The sequence below is a fragment of the Alnus glutinosa genome, chromosome 2 (genome assembly GCF_958979055.1).
Source record: "Alnus glutinosa chromosome 2, dhAlnGlut1.1, whole genome shotgun sequence".
NCBI classification, from domain to species: Eukaryota; Viridiplantae; Streptophyta; class Magnoliopsida; order Fagales; family Betulaceae; genus Alnus; species Alnus glutinosa.
The window spans coordinates 33,645,206-33,667,678 of NC_084887.1; the positions used below are offsets into that span (position 1 = coordinate 33,645,206).

The following is a 22,473-nucleotide window of genomic DNA, read 5'->3' on the forward strand; positions in this document are numbered from 1 at the left end:
GAACTTGGTCTTTGTCCATATCAAAAGCTGCCACCTTTTCTCCCCTTTCTCTGCCTTTCACTCCAAAGCCACTCACTGCAGAGCACCATAGCTGCACAAAGGCTGAACTTGAAAGTAGAAACCATTTCCCTAAGACTTGGTATTTTAGTCTCTTTTCTTTGTTCTTTTTACTTGGATTCTGGGTCCAAGTTTCTGTGTGTAACTTCAAAAAAAAAAAAATATATTGCGTTTTGCTTGCCATTTTACGTGCATCTTGAGATTTGGGTGCAATGGATATTCCTTACTTGTTTGTATTTCCATTTTTTTTTTCCGGCGATTTATGTCCATTCTGATTCGATTATGTGTGGTTCTTAAACTTTCTTAAGCAAAATGTCTGCTTTAATGCTTTCTTTTTTCCTTCTTTTGTTGCCTGGGGTTTTGGGAATCGTGATTTTTTATATTACATTTGATCTGGTTAAGGCCAACGTAGTTTATTTCTGTTATTCATGATGATGATGATGATGATATCTATGATTAAGATTAGGAAACATTATTAATGTGTTTTATTTCCCCATCTCTTTATTAATACTATTTACGATTAGATTAATCAACCCAAATGATTTTCTATTCTAAGTTTTTTAAATTATGAGCATAAATTACCTCAGCTCTCTCTCTCTCTCTCTCTCTCTCTCTCTCTCTTCAAGGCGTGAAATATTCCAACTCTCTCTCAGCTAAGCTGGACATTCTCATTTTGTGAAGCCAAAACAAATAATCAGATATTGAAAATTCCAAAAGTTCCAGTCAATTTGTTGCGTAAATTAAAGCGTTAGGGAAACTAAAGCTTGTATAAATTTGTAAATGACGATTGAAGAAGAAGCTTTTACCTCTGTTATTTTCTACTTGTATAAATTGATAGTAACAAGCCCGTATAATTTTTACTTCACAAACAACTGTTTATGCATAAATTACCCTCAAAATGTCCATTTTCTAGATGCATGAAGTGCTAAATCTGATACCCTTGGCTTTAGTTCACGTAATGGTTCAATTTGCTTAAACTTATTTTTGACTGATGCTGCAGGCACCTAAAATTTTTGTCCAAATGTGGAACCACATCTTGGAAAATGAATTAATCAAATGCCGCGAATTTGCTATGGGGTTTGCAAACCAGATTGATAATACAATGGCTACTGTTTCCAGACTTACAGAGGAAGTTAAATCCAAAGACGCAAGAATTTTGGAAATGACGCAGATGAAGCATAAGTATAATGACACAATGGGTACTGTTTCCAGACTTACAAAGGAAGTTTTGGAAATGAAGCAGATGGAGCACAAGTATAATGAGACAATGGCTACCGTTTCCAGACTTATAGAGGAAGTTAAATCCAAAGACGCAAGAATTTTGGAAATGACGCATAAGTATAATGAGAAAGTGGCTACTGTTTCCAGACTTACAGAGGCAGTTAAATCCAAAGATGCCAGAATTTTGGAAATGATGCAGAAGGAGCATAAGTATAATGAGGCAATGGCTACTGTTTCCAGAATTGAAGAGGAAGTCTTGGAAATGACGCAGAGTGAGCATAAGTATAATGAGACAATGGCTACTGTTTCCAGAATTACAAAGGAAGTTAAATCCAAAGACGCAAGAATTTTGGAAATGACGCACAAGTACAATGAGTCCTCTGCAACTGTTGAAAGGCTGATGAATGAAACAAATATGTTGCATTCAGGTTTGTTATTCATTGAAGTTATACTGTATCATTCCTTGTTTATCGTTATCATGTCATGCATATATATATATCCATTAGGCACTGGTGGCTGTTGTATTTAGTAGTAAGATCAAAGTTCTGAGATTGAATGTCTCTAAAAGAGGCTTTTCCTAGTTTCTTGGCATCTATAAGACAATGATAGAAGTTTTAAAAACCATGAGAGGACGTTGGTTTAGCTTAAGTCCTTTTTCTTTAATACTCTTTATATTTGGACAGCTGTGTTTTTAGCTCATTTGATGCTTAGTTTTCATGATTTCCTTATTCTTTTTTCTACTTTTAGCTAGGTGTTTCTGTTCTATACTTTTTGTGTACCCAGGTTGCGCATTTCGCTTTTAATGATATTTCGATTACTTATCAAAATAAAAATAAGACAATGGTTATGAGTTTTTCTTCATGAACAATTTTCTATGGTTAGATCGTTTGTGCAGGACAGATTTGACAAGAACATCTAGATTAAATTTTGATCAAAAGGTAGAAGGTCAAATACGGTTGACTTCTCATTGCTCATATGAATAGAATCTTGTAGGAAAATATTGCGGCAAGATACTTCTATTAGTTTCTAAGTGACAAACCAGGAACTGTGTTCTCTTTTGCTTTCTGATACTGCAATCCAAAAAAATTTAATTCAATAAATTTCAAGAGATAATGTGAATCTGTCCCTATGGAAGACTACTTTGATCTATTAATGCTCCTAAGCCACTCCTGATTCTAAAGTATGCTTAGTGGATGCAAGCTTGTCAAGTAGCATTTCTCCTAGAAACAAGCCACTTCAGGATATTATTGTCAGTCTCTGAACTTAATTTATTAGATACATACATCATGAAGTTTGAATGTCTCTGAAAGGGTTTTTTGTTTCCTCCTTTCATGTTAGTCTCACTTCCATTCATTCAGCTATTCTATGTTGTTTACATCTATCAGTGCACTTATAGCTTGCATAGCCTTGCACAACATTTAGATTTCTCAGGTATGTCTGTTAAAATTTCCTTTGAATTTGTGTTTAACCCATACCCTTTCATCTCCCCAGAGATGCGAAAAACGCAGTACATCAACAGGAAGCTGGATGAGGCCTTGGAATGTAAAAAGAAAGAGCTCCACCAGCAAGCCAAAGAATTGGAGGAGAGTAAAGCCCACAATGACCTGGAGCGAAGAAGATTTTTGAACGACATTGAAAAGGTTAGTACAGTAGTCAATAGACACCTGAACATCTCTTTGAAAACTTCAATATTACAAGAATATTAAAAAGAATTACGTTGAATTGGCTCAATCATATGATTGCATTCGATTATTAATAAGATTATTTTTTTTATAAGTACTTATTAATAAGATTATATTAAGCATGGTAAAGTGATGCAGCATCAGTTCAAGCCTTTGGAAACTTTTTGGTGTTGTCTTGTCATTGCCAAATTTCAATCAAGGGTGTGAATGGGAATGGCTATTCAAATTAGCATAGTATCTGTCATTGTTTGTAGCGTTTCTCTACTTTTAGGTTTAGTTACAGCATCTTGGCTATAATTTTGTATAAAAGGATCTCAATTGGTTCTCTTTAAGTTCTTAAAGTCCTGAGAAAGCTGCAGTTCTACATTTTCATACTGTTGACTCTTAGTTGTATAACTGGTCACTAGGAGCTGCATTCTATGTGGGTATTATAGGGAAGTCAAAAAATGTGCATGAACTGAACTGACCTATAAAGATCAGCATTCTGCTAGAATGGGCTGAAGAGTCTTTTATCGGTCTTAGGCTCTTAGCAGATATTCTAAATATTGGCTAGAAGATCCTCTCAGTTCCAACGACTTTAACAAAGTCGTCCAGCAGCCCTTTATACAAAAAGCAATGTAGTAGAAATTTGGGTCTAAATACCTATTTTAGTCCCAGCTTCTGCTTAGATTTGCTTCATATCAGATTGTAACTGCTCCACAATTCTACACTGTATCTATCAACATCGGTTACATCCAGTGAACCTGCACTGAAAGACAACCTCGAGATCTACTTTCCCACTGTTAATACATTCATGTCTCAAGTTCAACCATGCACGGTCTCCTGAAGTTCAGGAAATAGTGTCATTCTAATTAACTAAAATAGCTCCCAATTGTATGCTTCACAGAATCTTTCTTCTTTTTATTTTTGTTTAAAATTATTTTTCATGTCTTCACATTAATGTTTTATTATGTGAATAAGCTGGATGATGCACTCAGTAATATACACTTGATCCAGAGGAATAATGCATGTATCACTTTCACAACCAGAGGAATTATAATGTACTTTTTCTGATAAGTTAGAGATTGATGGTAATTTTTGATAAGCTAACATAAAAAGTTCGATTGTAACTCATGCAGTTGAAAGAAGAATTGCAGGCTCAAGAGGAAAAGACAGATGAAACAGAAACCCTTAACTCTGTTCTGTTGGTTAAAGAGCGCATGCTTAACCAAGAGCTACAAGAGGCTCGCAAAGAATCAATAGAAGTATGGCTTTATTCCCCCACTTTTTGCATACAATTCGCCAGTTGTTTCGCTTTGCTAGTTCCATCTCCAAAACATGCTAATAATGTCCTGGCTGTTTTGCCATGCAGGGCTTGCAAGATATGTTGACTGGGCGAACAAAATTAGGAATAAAAAGAATGGGGGAGGTTGACTGGAAACCTTTTAAAGATATATGCTCACAGAAATTCCCTGGTGAAGACTGGGAGAAGATATCTGCTGAATTATGTTCGGAATGGCAAGAAAAGTTGAAGAATCCACATTGGCAACCTTTCAAGAAAGTCATGGAAAATGGTGAAATGCAGGAACAAATAGATGAAGGCGACAAAGACTTGCAAGTTGAAAACTGAATGGGGTGAGGATGTATACGAGGCTGTTACCAAAGCATTACTGGAACTGAATGAAGTCAATGCAAGTGGGAGATATGCAGTCCCAGAAATTTGGAGCTTAATGGCGGATAGGAAAGCCAGTTTGAAAGAAATCATTCAGTGTATAATCAAGCAATGGCGGGGTCAGAAAAAAAGAAAATATTACTAATGTTGGCACCAAGTCTCACTTTGTAAGTTTTCTTCAATTGACATACGGTATTACCCAACCATTTTTTTTAAATATAGGAAACAATACCACTTTTAATTTTTTTTATTCTCTCTCTCTCTCTTAGAGGTCTTGTTAAGCAAGAATCTAAAATGCAGAAAACTCAAGCACCGATCCGTTCCATTTCCTCGAACCAGAAGAATTCACAAATCCCAGATGACACACAAATAAATATATCCAGCACTGATTCGAAGAGGGCGGATGGATAAGTCATAAGCACATAGAATTGTCGTACTGCAGGTTTGAAGCGTTCGAGGGGCTGGCCAAGAGCTATCTTAAAACTGAATCTCACCCTTTGTTTGGCAGAATCAGTGAGTTGTTGGAAGAAACAAATGTCTCCAGCTGATGTTGCGGAGCATTTGATGCCCAAGATTCTCCTCGTAGAGTCTGATCCAAGCAGTGGCGGAGCCACATAGAGCCTTGGGGCCTTGGTTTTCTCAAGAAAAAAAAAAATTAAAATTTTTTATTTTTTCAGATTTGCCCTTGGATCCAAGCTCTTGAAACAGCGAAAGAAGAAGCAAGGTTGAAAGCAGTGGCGGACCCAGGCTCGTAAAAATGGAGGGCCAAATTAAAAAAAAAAAATAAAAATTGAGGGGGTAAAACTAAAAAAATTAAAAAAATTAGGGGGTAAAATTTTTTTTTTTTTTTTTTTTTAGAATATTTTTTTTTTGGGGAAAATTTTGGTGCTTGGGGGGGCCCTGGCCCCCAGCCCAATAGCCCCAATGTAGGACCGCCCCTGGTTGAAAGCCGAGGAAGAAGCCAAAAAGATTGAGCAACCAGCCAAAGAAGAATTAAAAGAGCCACCAAAGATGGCTAGGAGTGGCTCGCAAGGGTGGCCTACGGTGGCTTGTGAGCCACCTCCTTATAACATCTTTGGTCTTGATAAGAATCATAAGCCCAGGGTTGTATACAACTGTCCCAAGAATGATTTGGGACCATTGAAGTTAGCTAGAGCGACAGTGTTTGGAAACATATTTATATTTTGGTACATCAAGTGCCCGATGGTTTGCCTAAACGACCTCTTTGACCATCATAGACATTTTTTTAAAAAAAAAATTAATCATTGAATTTGTAAAATCTACATGTGGAACTCACATATTTAATAGTGAATTTTCACATTTTTTGTCTATCTCAAAAAAAAAAAAAAAAATGCAGAATGATGAACCAAACATTTGTGATTTGGTTTTGTTATCAAACAACTATAATAGTTTCAAATGACTTCACATGTAGCTGCTGAAGCAGTTGAAACAAATTATTATTTTTTTTAGTAGAAGAGCTTTTTAGTAAAGCTCTCTCTCTCTACAAACAAAAGCTCCAAAAAAGCAATCCAAAAAGGCCCACTATAGGCCCACTATAAGCCCAGATCCAATGTCATCAATCCCTTCTAAATCACGCCAAAAAAGAAAAAAGAAAAATAAAGACATCCCTGAGAGCAAACTTCAAGATTCTACAGGCCACTCTTTCTCTCTCTCTCTTTCTTCTCAAACGCACAACCCAAGAAAAAAAGAAAGAAAGAAGAACAGAACGGAAAATCTCCCTGCTCTCTGAAAAGCTCTGCATGAAAAGCTGAAAAACTCCATGGACTACACCAGGTGGCCTGAGATTCACCCAAACCCACAAGTAGCACAGCCACCAAACCCTAACCAACGATCCACAGACCCCTACCCAGGCTACCCTCCACTCTACTCTTCGTTCCATTACCCATACGACCCTTCAAACCCTAACCCAATTTCCCTCACTGCCCCTCCCCCCTCCTCTCTCGAACGCCATGACTTGTACCCGGGCATTGGCCCCGACCGTCGGCTCAGGGGACTTGGGGTCGACTCCTATGCCTCCCTGAGTTCGTACTCAGATGTCCATTTGGGCATTGAAGGCCATTCCCGTGCTGGGTCGTACGGTCTCCACCATCGGACGGTGGATACGAGCTCCTACGGGTACTATTCGGACCCGATGTCGCCGAATTGGGCCGTCAAGGATAATGTCCGGCAATACGGGGCGGACCCGGTTGGCTATGGAGCTGTGAGTAAATTCTTTTCTTATACAAGTTTTTGTCTTTTCTTAATTCCGGGTGATATTATTTTCATATACAAATTTAAGTTTGTGTTTTCATTGGACTTATTTTTTTTATTTTTTTAAAAAAAAAAAAAAAAAAACTTTGGTTAATATGTTAATTGCATTGTGATTTTGGTGTACAGTTGATTGACAAGAAAGCCTAGCAAAGGAAAGAAATTAGAGTTTTGAATGCCATATTTTGGTTGTGTTCTGATTGCTGTGGAAATGTCGGAAAATATGTACTAGGTAGGAAAAGAAAACGAGAGGGAGGGAGGGGGAGGGATATTAGAATTTTCAATCCTGAATACTATATAGCTCTCGTTCAGCTGAGTCCTTAAGTACTGTCTGCTTTGGTTGCACCAAGTTTTCCCCTCTAGAAATTTTTAATCCATGGCCTCATTCCCGTCTTTATTTGTATAGGGAAAGAGATGTAATCTGAGCTACAGGTGAACTCCAAGGGGATGGGGAACCTGGGTGTTGAATTGTCATGCTGCAAATAGTCCATTTTCTGGTTTAGTGCACTCTCCAATATAAAACATTTTTTTTTTTATATGTAATAGAGATATCATTAAAAGCGTAAGGCGCCCAGGTACATAGGAAGTATACATCAGAAAACATTTAACTTGAAGGAGAAAAGAGAACAAGAAAATCATGATAACTAATCACAAAGAAGAAACAAAAACTGTTGTTCAAAGATATGAAGTATAGAAAAATAACGACTTAAGCTCTTCCAAAGTCCTCTCACGGTCCTCAAAACTTTTATCATTTATTTCCCTCCATACCACAAGAGGCATGAAAGCACTATCTTCCACACAATAGTACTCCGAGCGCTCTCGGCAGTCCACCAACACGTATATTAGTCGACTACTCGTCTAGGCATAACCCAAGACAACCCAAATCAGCTGAAGAAACCATCCCATAAAGTAAGTATGGGATCTATTGAAGGTTATGCAGGTTTGTTAGCTTAGGCGCTGGTGCTGCAGTTCCAGGCATGTGCTTTTGCTTGTTTCGTGCATGCTCATGTTGTGATTGAGAATGGAATTGGCAACTGGGTTAGCTTCCCCTTGGTAAGTCTGAGGAAGCCCCATGGTAGGTTGTTTGGGCAGTCGTGTAAATTTTAAACTCTTACCTTCGATTAGTGACGTTGTTTCCCTACACATTTAGGAAAAGGTGCATGAAGAAAATGTAAATGGTTTGAAATAGAAGTTTTTTTTTTTAAAAAAAAAAAAATACATTCTGTCATGCACTAGTATATTTTGTATTGTTTTGAAGTTAATTTCCTAACATCTGTGCAGAGTGTGTCACTACCATCATATGGGACGAAACAGTTGGTTATTGCAAATTCAAAGTTCGCTTCGTGGGCTAACAGTACAGGTCGGCCTCATGGAAATAGCACCTGGAAGAAACCTACAAAGATTATGAGAGCAAAGTCAAAGATTGTACAATCTGCACATTGTGAAGTTTGCAAAATCAATTGCGACACCAAGCGTGTACTGGACAAACATAAGTTGGGAAAGAAGCACAAGAAGAACCTGGAGAAATTAAATGAAGCTACTCCCTGTGCCCAAAGTTCTGCAGAATCAGATAATCCTGCAATTGGGCCACAAGTACCGCCTGATATCGGTGATACGGGCGAAGCTGTTGATTTGCAAAATAGTAGGAAGAAGGCAGCGGAGCCTGTAGAGGATTTGGAAACAAAGAGACGGAAGGTTCTTCAAGGTGGGGCGGCAGCCGAGGCAGTAAGGACATGTGCAATGTGTAATGTTGTGTGTAATAGTGAGACGGTCTTTAATTCTCATCTTGCAGGACAAAAGCATGCTGATATGATGAAGAAACATGCAGCTGGAACAGGAATGTCTGCTGCCAGCTAAAGATAAATTGTGGGAATTTTTTGGGCTGTATTAGTTGTCTTTACGGTATCCTTGTCTTCCACTTCTGGAACATTATGTGACCAGCCATGCTTCCTTTTCTGAGGAAAAGCAGTCGAAGTTTTATATTATTTACAGCCACATCCTTGTATATCTCTTACGTCTCTAAACCCAGCTCATGCGATCAACAAGCCTGCCCTGTTGTTTTTACAGAAACAAGAACAAAAATCGGACAAGCAATTTGTTTCTCCAAAGACATGACACCCAAAAGCAAGAACTGATTATTATGTTCCCTTAACAAGAGGAGAATTGATAGAGGGGACGGTTAAACGTCCCCTCTCCATCAATTCTCCTAACAAGAGATCTGGTTTGACTCTCCAGTGAATTTTAAATAGCAGAGGCAGAATTAGAATCACTGGCCTCTTTTATTGTCATAGATATATGACTTAGCTTCCCTTAAAATTTACAAAGAAATTTGCTCAAATGGAGAGAAAATATGCTGAGTCGGCTTTTTATTTTAGATATTCACTTTCAATATTTCATTTAAAAATATTTATTTTGAAGAATTTTTTTATTGTTTCTTTGAGAGGAGCAAGAATGTTTAAGATCTTTTAATTTTTTTTTTTTTTTTTTTTTCACATTTGGTAAATGAGCAACTCACCAAATGTTTTAGAATTTTGCCGAGCCAAATGTAGTTCATTTTAATCTCATTTTAGAATCTTGGCTAGCCGAATGAAAATGCTCTTAAGCATGGCAAGAGTTGTCTTGGCATTCTAATTTTATCCAAAACTAAGGTCTCGTTTAGTTTGCGAAATGACTATTCCATTAGGAAAATGAATAGCTATTCTTATTAATAGAAAGTGGTAGAATAGAATGGTTATTCTTAATTGAGTAATGCTACACATCATCCCCTTGTCCTCCTTTTGTCCCCCTAAAATTGATGTGGCTCTTAAAATTACCATTGAATTTTTGATATATCACTCTTGGATTTTGATCCAATGGTAATTTTAAGAGCCACATCAATTTTGGGAAGACAAAAAGAGAACAAGGGGATGATATATAGCATTACTCTTCTTAATTTAATTTGGCAACAACTCATATACATTAATTGGAATACAATCAAAATTACTAAAAACACCCCACATTATATATATATAAATTGAAAACTATAGGTTGGCCGACCACCAAGTCGGCCACCCACAAAATAGCCAGCCGCGACCACCCCCGAGACACCCTGGGGGTGGCACAGGCCACCCCCAAATCGCCCCGGGGGTGGTTGGAGCCATATGTGGCTGGCCAACCACCCATTGGGGTGGTCGGCCAGCCACTGTTAAGGGGGGGTGAGGTTTCGTTTTCCCCCCCTCTTTTTTTTGAAAAAAAAAATTAAAAAAAAAATAAAAAATAGTGTTTGTTTTGGAAAATCTAGTTTGTTTCCATTTGAATAGGTATTCCTCTCATTTTTTTTAAAAGAATAGGTATTCCTCTTCGTAAGGAAATATGTATTCCAATGAAAATAACTATTCCAAATAATAGATTCCTACTAAACATAGTCATTCCATTCCAAGAGTCTATTCCGCAAACCAAACGAGCCCTAATTTATAAAATGCTGGCAATACAACTGCAACCTCACATTGGAGAGTAAGGCATCATCTATAAGACTATTATCTCCGATTAAAACACAAAAGGATAAGTACTGCTGTGGCATGATTAGAGAATCCATGCGAAGTCATCCTTGATGGTCAAAAGCATATTTGGGTGGAACTATAGCCCTTTCACCAGATAATCTAAGCATCTTTATTCATGACTAAGGTTCAAACATGGTGACTGGTAAGCCATGGCAAAATTGCGAGGTAACCAAGAACCACTTTTGTTCACAAGTAAAAGCCGGACACCTCGGATCATTTATTACATAATTTTATTTGAACTACACCTTGCTCCCAGCATTTTACTCTACCTAGTGAAAAGATGAACAGACCAAAAGAAAGTACACTATGTACCAATACTATTTCTTACCACTCCGTATACACATACGCTTCTACTGCAATTGGACAGGTTCAATGTTCCATATGTCCTTGGCATACTCGCGGATGGTTCTGTCACTGCTGAACTTGTATGAACCCGCTGTATTCAAGATCGACATTTTTGTCCATTTCTGATATTAGGCACAAATAACACTACCAAATTAGAATGACTTAGAATTGTGAATGCATGTATAGATATAAGAGGCATCTCAATATAGATAAATTTTAGTATCAGAAGCAATGTGAACGGCCACCAACTATTTGCAATAATTGAGTGAATATTCCACAATTCTATGAGATATGTTAGAATATTAATTAAATGATTAAATTCATAATTTCTCATCAGCTCAAGTTTTTGGAATAATTAAGTGATTTAACATGAAATCATAGCAGAAGTCTTAAGTTCAAAACTTGATTCTACAGTTTATTCACATTTTAGCACGTTGAACCTAAGAGAGTTTGAATCCACACGTGAGAATGAATGTTAGAATGTTAATTAAATTATTAAATTCATCTTTCTCATCGGCTTAAGTTTTTGGGATAGCTAGAAGCTTTAACTGTTTGAGTTGGATATGCTTGATGGATGAGCCACATAAGGATTTTACATGCTGGAAAATTCTTAAAATTTTGTAGATGGAAGCAAATACACATTCAAATGGACACTGTAGATTAAAAATGGAATAGTGTACTTCCTCCGTGAATTTTGGTTGCACAGATTTCTTTAACAAACTGCATAATATTTGCACATAGAACTCACCTTTTGGTCTTGATATGCTTCATCAACCTCCTCTTGGCATTCTATGTAGCTGGGGAAGTCCTTGCCCACAAGGAAATAATCAGCAAGGCCAAAACCTTCATTTCCTTCCAAAGATCCCATCAGTTCATCATAGTTGTTAGACCCAAAAGCACCACTTCTGACAAATTCTTTGACTTCCTCAAAACGTGGATCCGGAACAAACTACATCAAGACCCAAGAGTTCAGCGAGGTTAAAATTGCATTAGGAGTACCCAAGACAAGAATAATAGAAGCAATAATTTTCTTTTTCTCTTTTCAATTTTCAGCTTCTCTTTACAATGAAGAATTGTATATTTACCGCCAAACCCATCAGCCTAGCAATCATCACTATTATACAGTACCCTAGAAACAATTTGACAGGTTCAGTAGCAAAAGAACAAAACAAAAGTGATCATTTGCTCATAAGGGCATACCTTCCCCTCAGCTCTTTCTTTCCTGAGCCCAGCAATCTCGTGAGCTTTGGCACCAAAGAGGAAAAAGTTGTCCTGTCCAACCTCTTCTCTTATTTCAACATTCGCACCATCCAGGGTCCCAATCAGAAGGCAGCCATTCATCGCAAACTTCATATTGCTAGTTCCGCTGGCCTCCATCCCAGCAGTACTACAGAGAGAAAGGGGAGGAAGAAAGAGAATGTCAGTTTTATGAAAGCGTTATCTAACACAATTAACTAATACATAAAGACTTCAGCAAATCATTCTTCACTTCCACATATTCTCATCGCAATTCAAAAAGTTACTACTCGATATGAAGATATGAAAAATAATAATATACAAAATGGTTGTCTCTGCAGCAGAAGGCTTCAACATCTCTTGAATAGGCATTTCCAGCAATAATTAATGAAATATTTTGGCCGTAACAGTACATATTCTAAGTCTTTATTCTAATTGTACTGATATGACATTATTGCGTTTGGAACTGCCAAACAATACCAAGCAACACCTCTGGAAACATTCCCACAGACCTCCAACTAATTGGTTTTTGTTTTGGTATTACTACTGAAACACTGGACATAATAGGATGTGAAGAAAGAACCCAAATTCTCTGCATCAGTATCAAAGTACTAGAATCAGACTGAGAATTAACTTGAACAAGCATTTTGCAAAATCTTAGCACCCTTAACCTCAGTTTAACGCTAATTATTCATGCTTTCCACCATTTATCTACTATGCACCTTTCAAGCATTGTAGAATACTGGTAAAGAAAAAAATCTAGATAACTTCATTGCATATTAATCAGAGCCCAGCTCCAGCCAATGGTAGACCACCTAAAGCTCGCCCAAAAATCAATTTCAGGCCTCAAATTGAGAGGGTTTTGCCTGGGCTCAATAAAGCACAGGCCATCTAATATTTAGACAAAAGAGGCCGCATTTTGCCTAGCCTGATCCCAAGCATCAACCATCTATTACAAACACAAATAGTGGGACAAGTTTGAGACCAACTCCTAGTTCTGTTCGTCCATTTACCATAGGCAGCAAATACAAGCTACACAACCAAGAGACAAACAAAGCAAGATAACCATATCAAGAATGAAAGTTAAATACCTTATATGTTGTGATAGCTCACTTGCAGGAATAAGCAATTCGGCAACACTAACGTTGTAATCAGGGACAAAAACAACCTAATATAAACAAACAAGACTATGAGCTTTGGGCGTGATACACAAACTCTGACATTGTAATCAGAGACAAAGACACAAACAATAGTTTAATCTTTATAATCACTCATGCAAAGGAATTTGCAGCAAGCAACTGATACAAATTCCAAGAGAGAAATTTGAGTTCTTTCACAAATCCAATTTAAATAAATTGAAGTCAATAATTTGACTCTAAATTGATCTACAGATCGAATCTGATAGAGATGTACTGATATGTGCCAGAAGGTAGGATCCAACTTGACTAAACAGTGTAAAGACATGTCACCTCACCTCTCAAGCATCAAGAGAAACCTTGTTATATTGCAATATGTACCACTATTTAATACAAAGAGATACCTCTATGACATAGACAAAACCCTTATTTTGATTACTGCCAAAAACCTAGAGAACTTACCAATTAAATTCCGGTAACTATGATGCGAGACTCTTAATGAGAAAAAGTCAGCCAAGTTGTTAATCATATAATACTTAGAGCTAACTTTTTGACAGAGATTCAGTGTATGATGACTTTACACAGAATACATTATCAAGATTAAGCATCAAAGCCACCCATACCTTCAGTAAGTCACCTATTTCAGGATCATGGTTAACTGTAGCCCCAACATCAGTGATAAATTTCACAATTCTCTTGGCTTGCACATACGTAGAAAACGCTTTTCCTCCAAATATACAAACTCGCGGAACAAACTTTGCTTTCCTTTCTGCCGCACTCATTTCTTTCATCTTCTTGTAGCGGAAAACAATTCCCAAGATATTCAATAGTTGCCTCTTGTATTCATGGATGCGCTTCACCTAAAAAGAATTAATCCATTTTGCAGTTCACCATGCTATGCAAGAAAAATGGACTTTGGAAAAGGAACAGGAAAAATAGAGTTAAAATTTGTCGTAGCCACAAACCACAAACCTGCACCAAACTGGCTTAGAACTTGAAAAATCTATGGTTAATTTACAAGCCTTTGTAGGCATTCATTTATTTTTTTCTACAGACATACATAATTTTGCAAAGACATCAATCCAGTCCGCAAAGAAAACTTATCATGAACACGAATCATGAGCTAAAGCAGTGGTTGGAGCATTTAGATAAACTTTCTTCTTAATTGTCAACCACTTCTATGTCATCTATAATTTGCCAGAGTCGTCATCTAGAGATGGTATATGGAATTTAACATAACCTAGTCTTCCTTCATTCTGTTAATTTTTCCTACTTTCATCTAATGGTGAGCTATTAGATATTCCCACAGTTTCTTTTCACATTCTTCGAAATAGAAGAATTCAGAGGCAAGAAAATTACCTGAATATCAAACATTGCATCAGGACTGACAGAATATCCTGTTTTCTCTTTGAGGAATGATATAACTTTCATCTTATTGCTCCTTTTTGCTGCCCTCCACTGTGTATGAAGATCTTCATTATCTGCAAACTATTAGTAGTCACAATCCTCTGATCAGTAGGTATCATGGGAGCCGCAAAACTAAAATTATCAATTACATACTTATTACATATCTTCTCTGCATATAGAGCAAAATGGATAGAGAATGCTTGAAAATTCAAAATACAGGCTTTAAATTCTGGATAGCTCATGTAAATAAACAAAGAAGACGGCTTTCACTCCAAATGTTGCAATGCCTTGTATAGAAAAGGATGAGATGTTAGATATAGACTTCGATTCAGTATTTTCTAAGGCAGATAAGAAAACGTGTAGGGCTTAGTTGAGTTGAGTTGAGATAAGAAAAGACATGGACTCAGCAAGGTATTTTGGGCAAAGTGCAGTCAAAGTGCCATTTCTGAGACACAGTGATACTGGATTTCTTAAGAGTACAATTTTTCTTCTTCAATGTGTACCACAAAATTAGGGGTTACTTAGGCTGTACAACATGGATGCTCTCATTGGCGGACCTATATGGGGGCTAGGGGGGGCCTTGGCCCCCCCAACCCCCAAAATTTCCCCAAAAAAAAAAAAAAAATCTATATGTATATTAAATTTTACCTTAAATTTTGTTTATTTTTTTAGTTTGCCCCCTCAAAATTTTTTTCTTTCAATTTGGCCCCCTCATATTTACAAGGCTGGATCCGCCACTGGATGCTCTGCTCATTTTGAAATTTACATGTCATGGAAAACCATATCAAGAAATTATTTATGAATCTTCAAGTGTGTGCAATAAGACTCCTCTCTTTTTGCTGGCACATGCCTATTGGGTGCAAGCTTGAAAAGAGCCAAGGAGGTGCATATTCTATATCCATACCCATGTTGTGTCTCGTCCAACTTTAGCCTATCGAAATGCAAATTATAAATAGAAGTAAAGAGAAACCATGTAAAAAAATTAAACACAAATTAGAATCTGTTTCAGTAGTCAAGAGTTACGATCCACCAAGGAGACAGTTTTACCAGCAAGAAATTCGGTTATGGTGGATTACCTTTCGTAACTCTCCCAGTTTTTCAGTATTTAGGACCCAGTCTTCTGAGCCAGTCCAGTCAGTTATTATTTTACTTAGATCTGGATTGCAGAAGCTGATCCACCTTCTAGGCGTCACCCCATTTGTCTTATTTTGAAATTTCTCAGGCCACAACTGCCAAAATTATAGCATAGAGATGATATAAGCATATTTCACAATATAATAGACATCGACTGAATATCCTAGCTATTTTTCAGAATCATTAACTGCATTATATATGATCAAAGAAAAGGGGTAAGAAAATAAGCTATCAACATGTTTACCTTAAAAAATGAACTAAATACTTCCTCCTTTACTATTTCACTATGTATCTCAGCAACCCCATTTACTGCATGACCTCCCACAACACAAAGATTAGCCATACGAACCATCTTTGGTGGTTCTGGTACTGGTTCAGGCAATGCCATTTTCTTTTTCTGAATGCCTTTCTCTTCAGATCCATCTTCTTCATCAACAGGTTCAACTGCTTCTTCATCAACAGGTTCAACTGCTTCTTCACCAACAGGTTCAACTGCTTCTTCACCAACAGGTTCAACTGCTTCTTCAGACTTTTCAAGTTCCTCACTGGGTACAACAACAGGGCTTTCCTTGGGCTTGACAAGTAAATCCGCTAAGGCAGCAGGGAGATCAACATTTTCTAATATTCTCATCTCCTTCAATTTTTTCTCCAATAATTCAGAATCTGCTGTTCCATACTCAGACACTATGGTTTGAATAAGCTGGAAAACGTGAAATGGATAGGAATCAGGACAAGTATAGATAAGTTCTACCAGTAAAACAGATTTGGTTATGCATATAATCCAGCATTACCTCTTCATCAATCATTTTTATGATCTCAACATGTCGAGGTAGCAGTTTCTCCATAAGTTCTAAACTCCATTTCTCCAATGCCTCAGGAAGAACAGTATGATTTGTATATGCTACAGTTCTAGCACACAGGTTGCAGAATGTGAGAAATAAAAGTTGCTAAATTTGAGCCTGTATTAAGCAGAGATCTTCAGTAAAACATCAAAAAGTAAAGGGTCAGAAAACGTTCAAAGAATCTAGCAGGAAATTATGCTTCTTTTTTTTTTTTCTTTTTTAATTATTCAGATGGAAACATGGGTTAAGCCAACCAATTGGAACCTGTGTGAGAGCGCAGAAGTGCAGTTTTTCCACTTACTATGATCTGGTTTCCCTAGCTTGTTCATTACAATGGAAACATTTACCACACTCATCCCTTCCTAAAATGTCCCGGATGTTATATTAAAGGTGACCTTTACTTTGTGAAAAAGCATACAAGTAATATAGCAAATTAACGTAAAAAATCACTTTTAGAAATTGGACATGTATTTTGAGATATCCCAAAAAGAAAAACAAGACATTTAAATTGAGACAGGAGAAATGGTATATACAAAAATTCTCTAAATAACATCTGCTAGTACAGAGTGCAATCAACATATAAAGTAACTCATTGATGCGTGCATGTACAACAGCAATAGTGTATACCTCTGGGTGATATTCCAGGCCTCTTTCCAGCTTAAACCCTTCAAATCTATCAAAATTCTCATCAGCTCTGGGATACAGAGGGTTGGGTGAGTATCATTCATCTGTACTGCAACCTTCTTAGGAAACTCGTCCCATTTCACATTTGCTCCAGATCTTCTCTCGAAACGTGCAATCATATCTTGGAGAGATGCCGAACATAAAGTGTATTGTTGCTTCAAACGAAGGACCTTCCCCTCCATTGATTCATCCCCAGGGTAGAGAATATAACAAATCTGATATTAAAACAAATCACTATAAGAGCCATCCTTTCTACCAGTTGCAGTTAACATAGTGCTAAAAATGAAGAAAACATCTCAAATTAGGAATTACTGGTGATCAAGATCACACACGACATACAGATACTGGGTATCATCTCTAAGGAAGTGCATCCACAATGCCCCCCCCCCCCCCCCAAGAAACAAAGAAAATGATAACCTTAGAATTGCAAGGTAAAAGATAAAGACTCAATATTCTCTATTCCAACACTATTTCCCAACTTCAGAATCTCCAGAAAATGTATGGCCCCAAACTATATTTGTTGTTAAAGTTTTAAAAGAAGTGAGCTGATAGTAGTCAAGATCATTATAAAAAGAATAAAAAAAAAAAAAAAGCTTATGCATCCAAACCTTCTCAGCATTTGTTAGGGCCTCATATGCTTTGGTGTGCTCTCCGGCGTTAAAAGCATACAAGTCAAAATCTTTTGACAGAGCTTTGGTCGACCAAAGTCGCAGGTTGATGGTGGTTTTAGTTTTATATCCTGGTATTGGAACATCATAGGCAACAGCAATTATATCTTCTCCTCCAATCCAGTGACTTTTTCCATCTGATCCTGAGACAACGTTGCCATAAAATTTTACAGGATATGAGACATCATTTCTCACAATTTCCCAGGGATTGCCCATCTACAAGGAGAAACCATAATTAACTGAAAGAATAATGAACCCAACCAGAATAGTAAGACATAATGCCACTGCTAAAAGGCACTTGAAGTGTAAGAAATTAAGCAGAAATCAGGCATACCTCCAGCCAATCTTCAGCAACTTCCTCCTGCCCATCTTTCGTAATCCGCTGTTTAAACAAGCCATACTTGTATCTAAGTCCATAACCCCATGCTGGGTAATTTAATGTTGCCAAAGAGTCCAGAAAACAGGAGGCAAGGCGCCCAAGACCCCCATTACCAAGTGCAGCATCAGGCTCCTATAATAAGTCAACCAAAGAAATTAGCTGCCATGACACATACGTGTACACTTTTCATAAAAATGCATTCAGGTAAGAAAAAATGCTAAGCATACAACTCTTTTACAACTTTTGACACGTGTCAGCTTGTGATTGGAAAGTGTTAAATGTTACAACTTCTGGCTCTAATCACAATTGTCACACGTGTTTACTTTCTCCCAACAACCATAGTTGGTTTACATCTGATATAGCGAAGTATTTTAAAATGAAAGGAAATCACATAAGTAAGCAACCTGACCTGGGAAGCCACATGTTCTAATTTGTGTCCAAGCTTTCTCAAAGCCTCTGCATAAGCACCAGTGAGCTCTAAATTACCAATTGCATTTAACAGCGCTCTACCCTACAAAAATCAAACGTTAGGGAACAATAACATCCTGCAAGTAGAAGATGATAAAAATGTATTATTGATGTGGGAATCAATGCAGAAGACCCCAAGACAAACCTGTAGAAATTCCATTGACAAATAGTATGCTTGCTTTGCATTCAAATTTTCGTGATAATCATATGTTGCATTCCAATTAATAATGAGAGCATCACGAACAGTTTGTGCAGTTGCAAAGAAAGCCTTTGGAAGCTCAAACCGCTCTGGAGAAAACAATGGGGTGAACTCTGCATGGTACTTGATACTTGAGGCAAGAGATGCAGCATCCGGTTTGAATGAAGTGTGAGTGATTGGAGCTTCTAAATCAAAACACGAATGATAATCATCAAATATGGTGTAGAACACCAAAAGTACTATAGCATTAATATATGAAAACTTCATAGGAATCTCCTTCCAAATCTCTCTCACACACGAATGAAGAGAGTTTTCATAATGATTGTTATATAATAGTTCTGTCACTTTCAGTTCCCTCTTAGGCCTTAGCCCCCTCCCACCTCCCGAAAAAGTAACTTACATTCCCAACGACTAATCACATATTTTCACCTCAGCATCATAAAGGGATCCGAACACACCAGTAGCTCAACTTAACATTAAGCCAGTTTTATTTGGTGATTTTCAATAATTGACCCATAAACTCCTTTTCAAAAACATCCTCAATTGCATAGACACGTCAAATGAGTTTGGTTGGAACAAGATAGTTGAGATCATCAAATAGCATGACTTCTGATAGACAAACAAATGGTGAGTCCCAGTCCTTTCTTGATGCTAACAAGGCAAAATGTCAATAATTATACACGATATTACCAAACCTAGCTTGGTAGAGGACACAAAATTCATATTCATTTCCATTAGAAGAGAAATGTCCCATACAGGTCACTAAATACATGGCCGTCATTCACATCATAGCAAAGTTGACCACCATCACAAGAAATTATTAGGTGTACATATAACCATCATTTATGTGAGAGAAGAGGACTGCTCTGTGACCATTTACTTGCCTACCATCGTATACATGCATAGCATCTCTCCTCTCTATCTCTCTCTCGTGCGCCTAGCTTCCAATAACCAATAAATACTCAAAAAAAAAAAAGCTTAATTTAAAAAATAAATAAAAAATAAAAGTAAAAGAAGAATTTAATCATTAAAGAGAGGTACAGTATAAAATCAGGTTCGAACACCGCTAAATCATCATCAGTTATCACGAAAACTTAAACATATAATCATTTAATTAATATTCTAACAAAAACAGCCGGAAATGGAGGAAATTCCGACCTCCTTCGGTGATCGGATCCTTCAGTTTCTGCTTCGTCTCTCCGGATACGTTCTTCACTGAGAAACACCGCCTCGAAGGCCGCGAACTCAAGGTCCTGATCGACAACATCTTTGATCCGATGCTTCTAGAACCGAACCCGAACACTGTAGCTAGAGAATTGCATTGCGTCAATGCCTCTGGCCGAGTCGGCGTTGCAGAGAATTGCGAAGCTGCCATTGCTCTCTCACTCGATCAGATCCCAGTGAGACTGAGAGTGAGTGTGAGACTCTATGACTTCTTATCCTTTTCGCAAGCTCGTTCTCAATCTAAAAAAGTCGTTTCGAAAATGATAGAATCACGAGCCCACCCACTAATCTGTTAACAAAAGCTATAGCATTTTTATTTCGTGCAGTTGGATCTATGTGTATCCAATACAATCACTGAGTTGGCGGGCGTACAGTAGCCTCGTTTCAAACATCCACGTCCGCTTCAATCTAGTCAATGTTTCATTGGTTAAACTAATGTGCTCGTAGAATTTTTGTAATGGTTTTGACTGCAGGGGAGCCTTTTTGAAAGAAGATTTCCTAGGTAGGGGGATAAAAGATCGGGGAACAAGTGTTGCATTGTTTAATGGTTGGGTAATGCTAAACACCATGGACACCGTCCACTTGTAGGGATTTTACTTGATGACGGTGACCGAGTTGAGAGAGGATTATTTGATAAGAAATGTTAAGGATATGAATAAGTTAAAGAGGATCAAAACAATTAATAAAAAAAATTATTATAGATATTAATAAATAAGTTTTACATTATTTTAATAAAATTTAATGTATAAAAGTTTATTACACGTAGAATTTCTCAATTTTTTATTAAGAGAAAGATATTAAATTATATGAAGCTTATACATTGGTGACTGTAGCATTTCTTTTGATTATCTGTTTGAAGAAAAATGCTAAGCGTAACAAATCTTTTATCAAAATATGAGTAATAAAATGATATGGAGCTTATTTATTGGAGATGATCAAAACAATTAATAAAAAATAAATGATACGGGTTTTAATGAATAAGATTTACATCATTTGATATTCATTTTTTAGTATAATATTTGGATCAGGATCCTATCAAATTATTTGTTCGAATTTGAAATAATTCGGACAGGTGATGATGGTAAGAGACCATTTATTAAATTCGTCTGACCAAATAAAAATTGAGTTATCCAACTATTTATCCGGTCAAATAAATCTCATAAGTGATCTCTCGCAATCACTTACCCGAATTTTTTTAAATTCAAACAAATGATTTAAGACGATCATAGTCCATGACATTTGATACCCTAAATTTTCTAGTAGAAGTGCATCGCGGCGGCCGTGAAGTTTATGGTGGATACTACAAGATTAACGGTGATTGAGCAGAGTGTGCAAAGAGAGGATCATCGGTATCTTCTGGACTTGGTTGTATTCTTCTATTATTTTCAAAGATATCAAGTTCGATTTGTCTGCTAGCTACTTCTATCAAGTGGAATATGCTGAACCTCATCCATCACTGAAGGGTGATTGTGAAGGTAGGCCCTTCTGGAATGCGTATCAGGAAATAGCATCATTTCCTAATCAAATCAAATCAAATCAAATCAATTATATCTAATTTATAATCAATATTTAAAGTTAGAATATCTAAAAGTGTACTGAAACGGACTTTAGATAATATGAAATCATAAACACCAATAAATACACCGTTTGAAATTATAACTATAAAATTAATACTATTCATTTTATTTGAAATGGAAAAAATCATTGTCCACTTATTAGAGGCTAAAATGAAATAATTGTTTATGTGAAATAGCTATTACACAAATAACTGTTGATTTACTAGGTAAATATTGAGTTGAATTTGTTTTTGAATAATAGTAAGAAGGCGTCGCAGCTTCACTCACTGACAATTGTCCCATTTGTTTCGGACCCAACATTTGTAGAAGCTCTAGGGGCTTGGTATGCGTTATCTCTGTGTCAAACATAGGGCCTTAATCGTGTTATCTTGGAAGAGGACTCTTAGGTGGTAGTGTCAGCAATTAACAGGAATCTCCCTTGCTTGAGTAGTTATGGGCAGACTATTGAGGACACCCAATTATGTCTTCCGGAAGTTCAACCTTTTGAGGTGAGGCATGTAAAGAGGGAGGCAAACCAAGCCGCCCATTTGTTGGCTAAATATGGTTTATGGTCACCGGTTAATCATGTTTGTGAAAAAAAAAAAGTAGTAAGAAGAGATTGATGTGATATAAATTATAAAGTATAAATAATTTGTATGGAAAAGTAAAAAAGTTTTGTATTGTAGTTGACTTTTTTTTATTTGAATAATAATAAAAAAAATTATTGATACGATATAAAAGTGAAAATAAAAAATTAAAATATTTTAGAGTTAATTA

The 22,473-nt window shown here is 36.8% G+C and overlaps 2 protein-coding genes across 3 annotated transcripts; one reads left to right on the top strand and one right to left on the bottom strand.

Moving 5' to 3' along the window:
• Nucleotides 1-6,223: 6,223 nt before the first annotated feature.
• On the top strand, nucleotides 6,224-8,886 carry LOC133859627 (uncharacterized). Its single transcript, XM_062295092.1, has 2 exons — nucleotides 6,224-6,832; nucleotides 8,161-8,886. Exons 1-2 carry the CDS (start codon nucleotides 6,392-6,394, stop codon nucleotides 8,734-8,736), a joined length of 1,017 nt encoding a protein of 338 aa, XP_062151076.1. The 5' UTR covers nucleotides 6,224-6,391; the 3' UTR covers nucleotides 8,737-8,886.
• A 1,617-nt stretch (nucleotides 8,887-10,503) lies between these two features.
• On the bottom strand, nucleotides 10,504-20,393 carry LOC133859628 (alpha-1,4 glucan phosphorylase L isozyme, chloroplastic/amyloplastic). Of its 2 annotated transcripts, none has more exons than XM_062295094.1 (15): nucleotides 20,075-20,393; nucleotides 18,863-19,098; nucleotides 18,659-18,760; nucleotides 18,205-18,381; nucleotides 17,811-18,086; nucleotides 17,146-17,417; nucleotides 16,468-16,585; nucleotides 15,921-16,376; nucleotides 15,619-15,771; nucleotides 14,495-14,623; nucleotides 13,759-13,995; nucleotides 13,091-13,167; nucleotides 11,964-12,150; nucleotides 11,512-11,712; nucleotides 10,504-10,885 (listed from the first exon to the last, which is right to left on the bottom strand). In XM_062295094.1, exons 1-15 carry the CDS (start codon nucleotides 20,289-20,291, stop codon nucleotides 10,769-10,771), a joined length of 2,955 nt encoding a protein of 984 aa, XP_062151078.1. In that variant the 5' UTR covers nucleotides 20,292-20,393; the 3' UTR covers nucleotides 10,504-10,768. The 2 variants fall into 2 exon arrangements, with proteins under 2 accessions (XP_062151078.1, XP_062151077.1); XM_062295093.1 differs by having other exon boundaries at nucleotides 18,863-19,101; nucleotides 20,075-20,392.
• Between the last annotated feature and the right edge of the window lie 2,080 nt (nucleotides 20,394-22,473).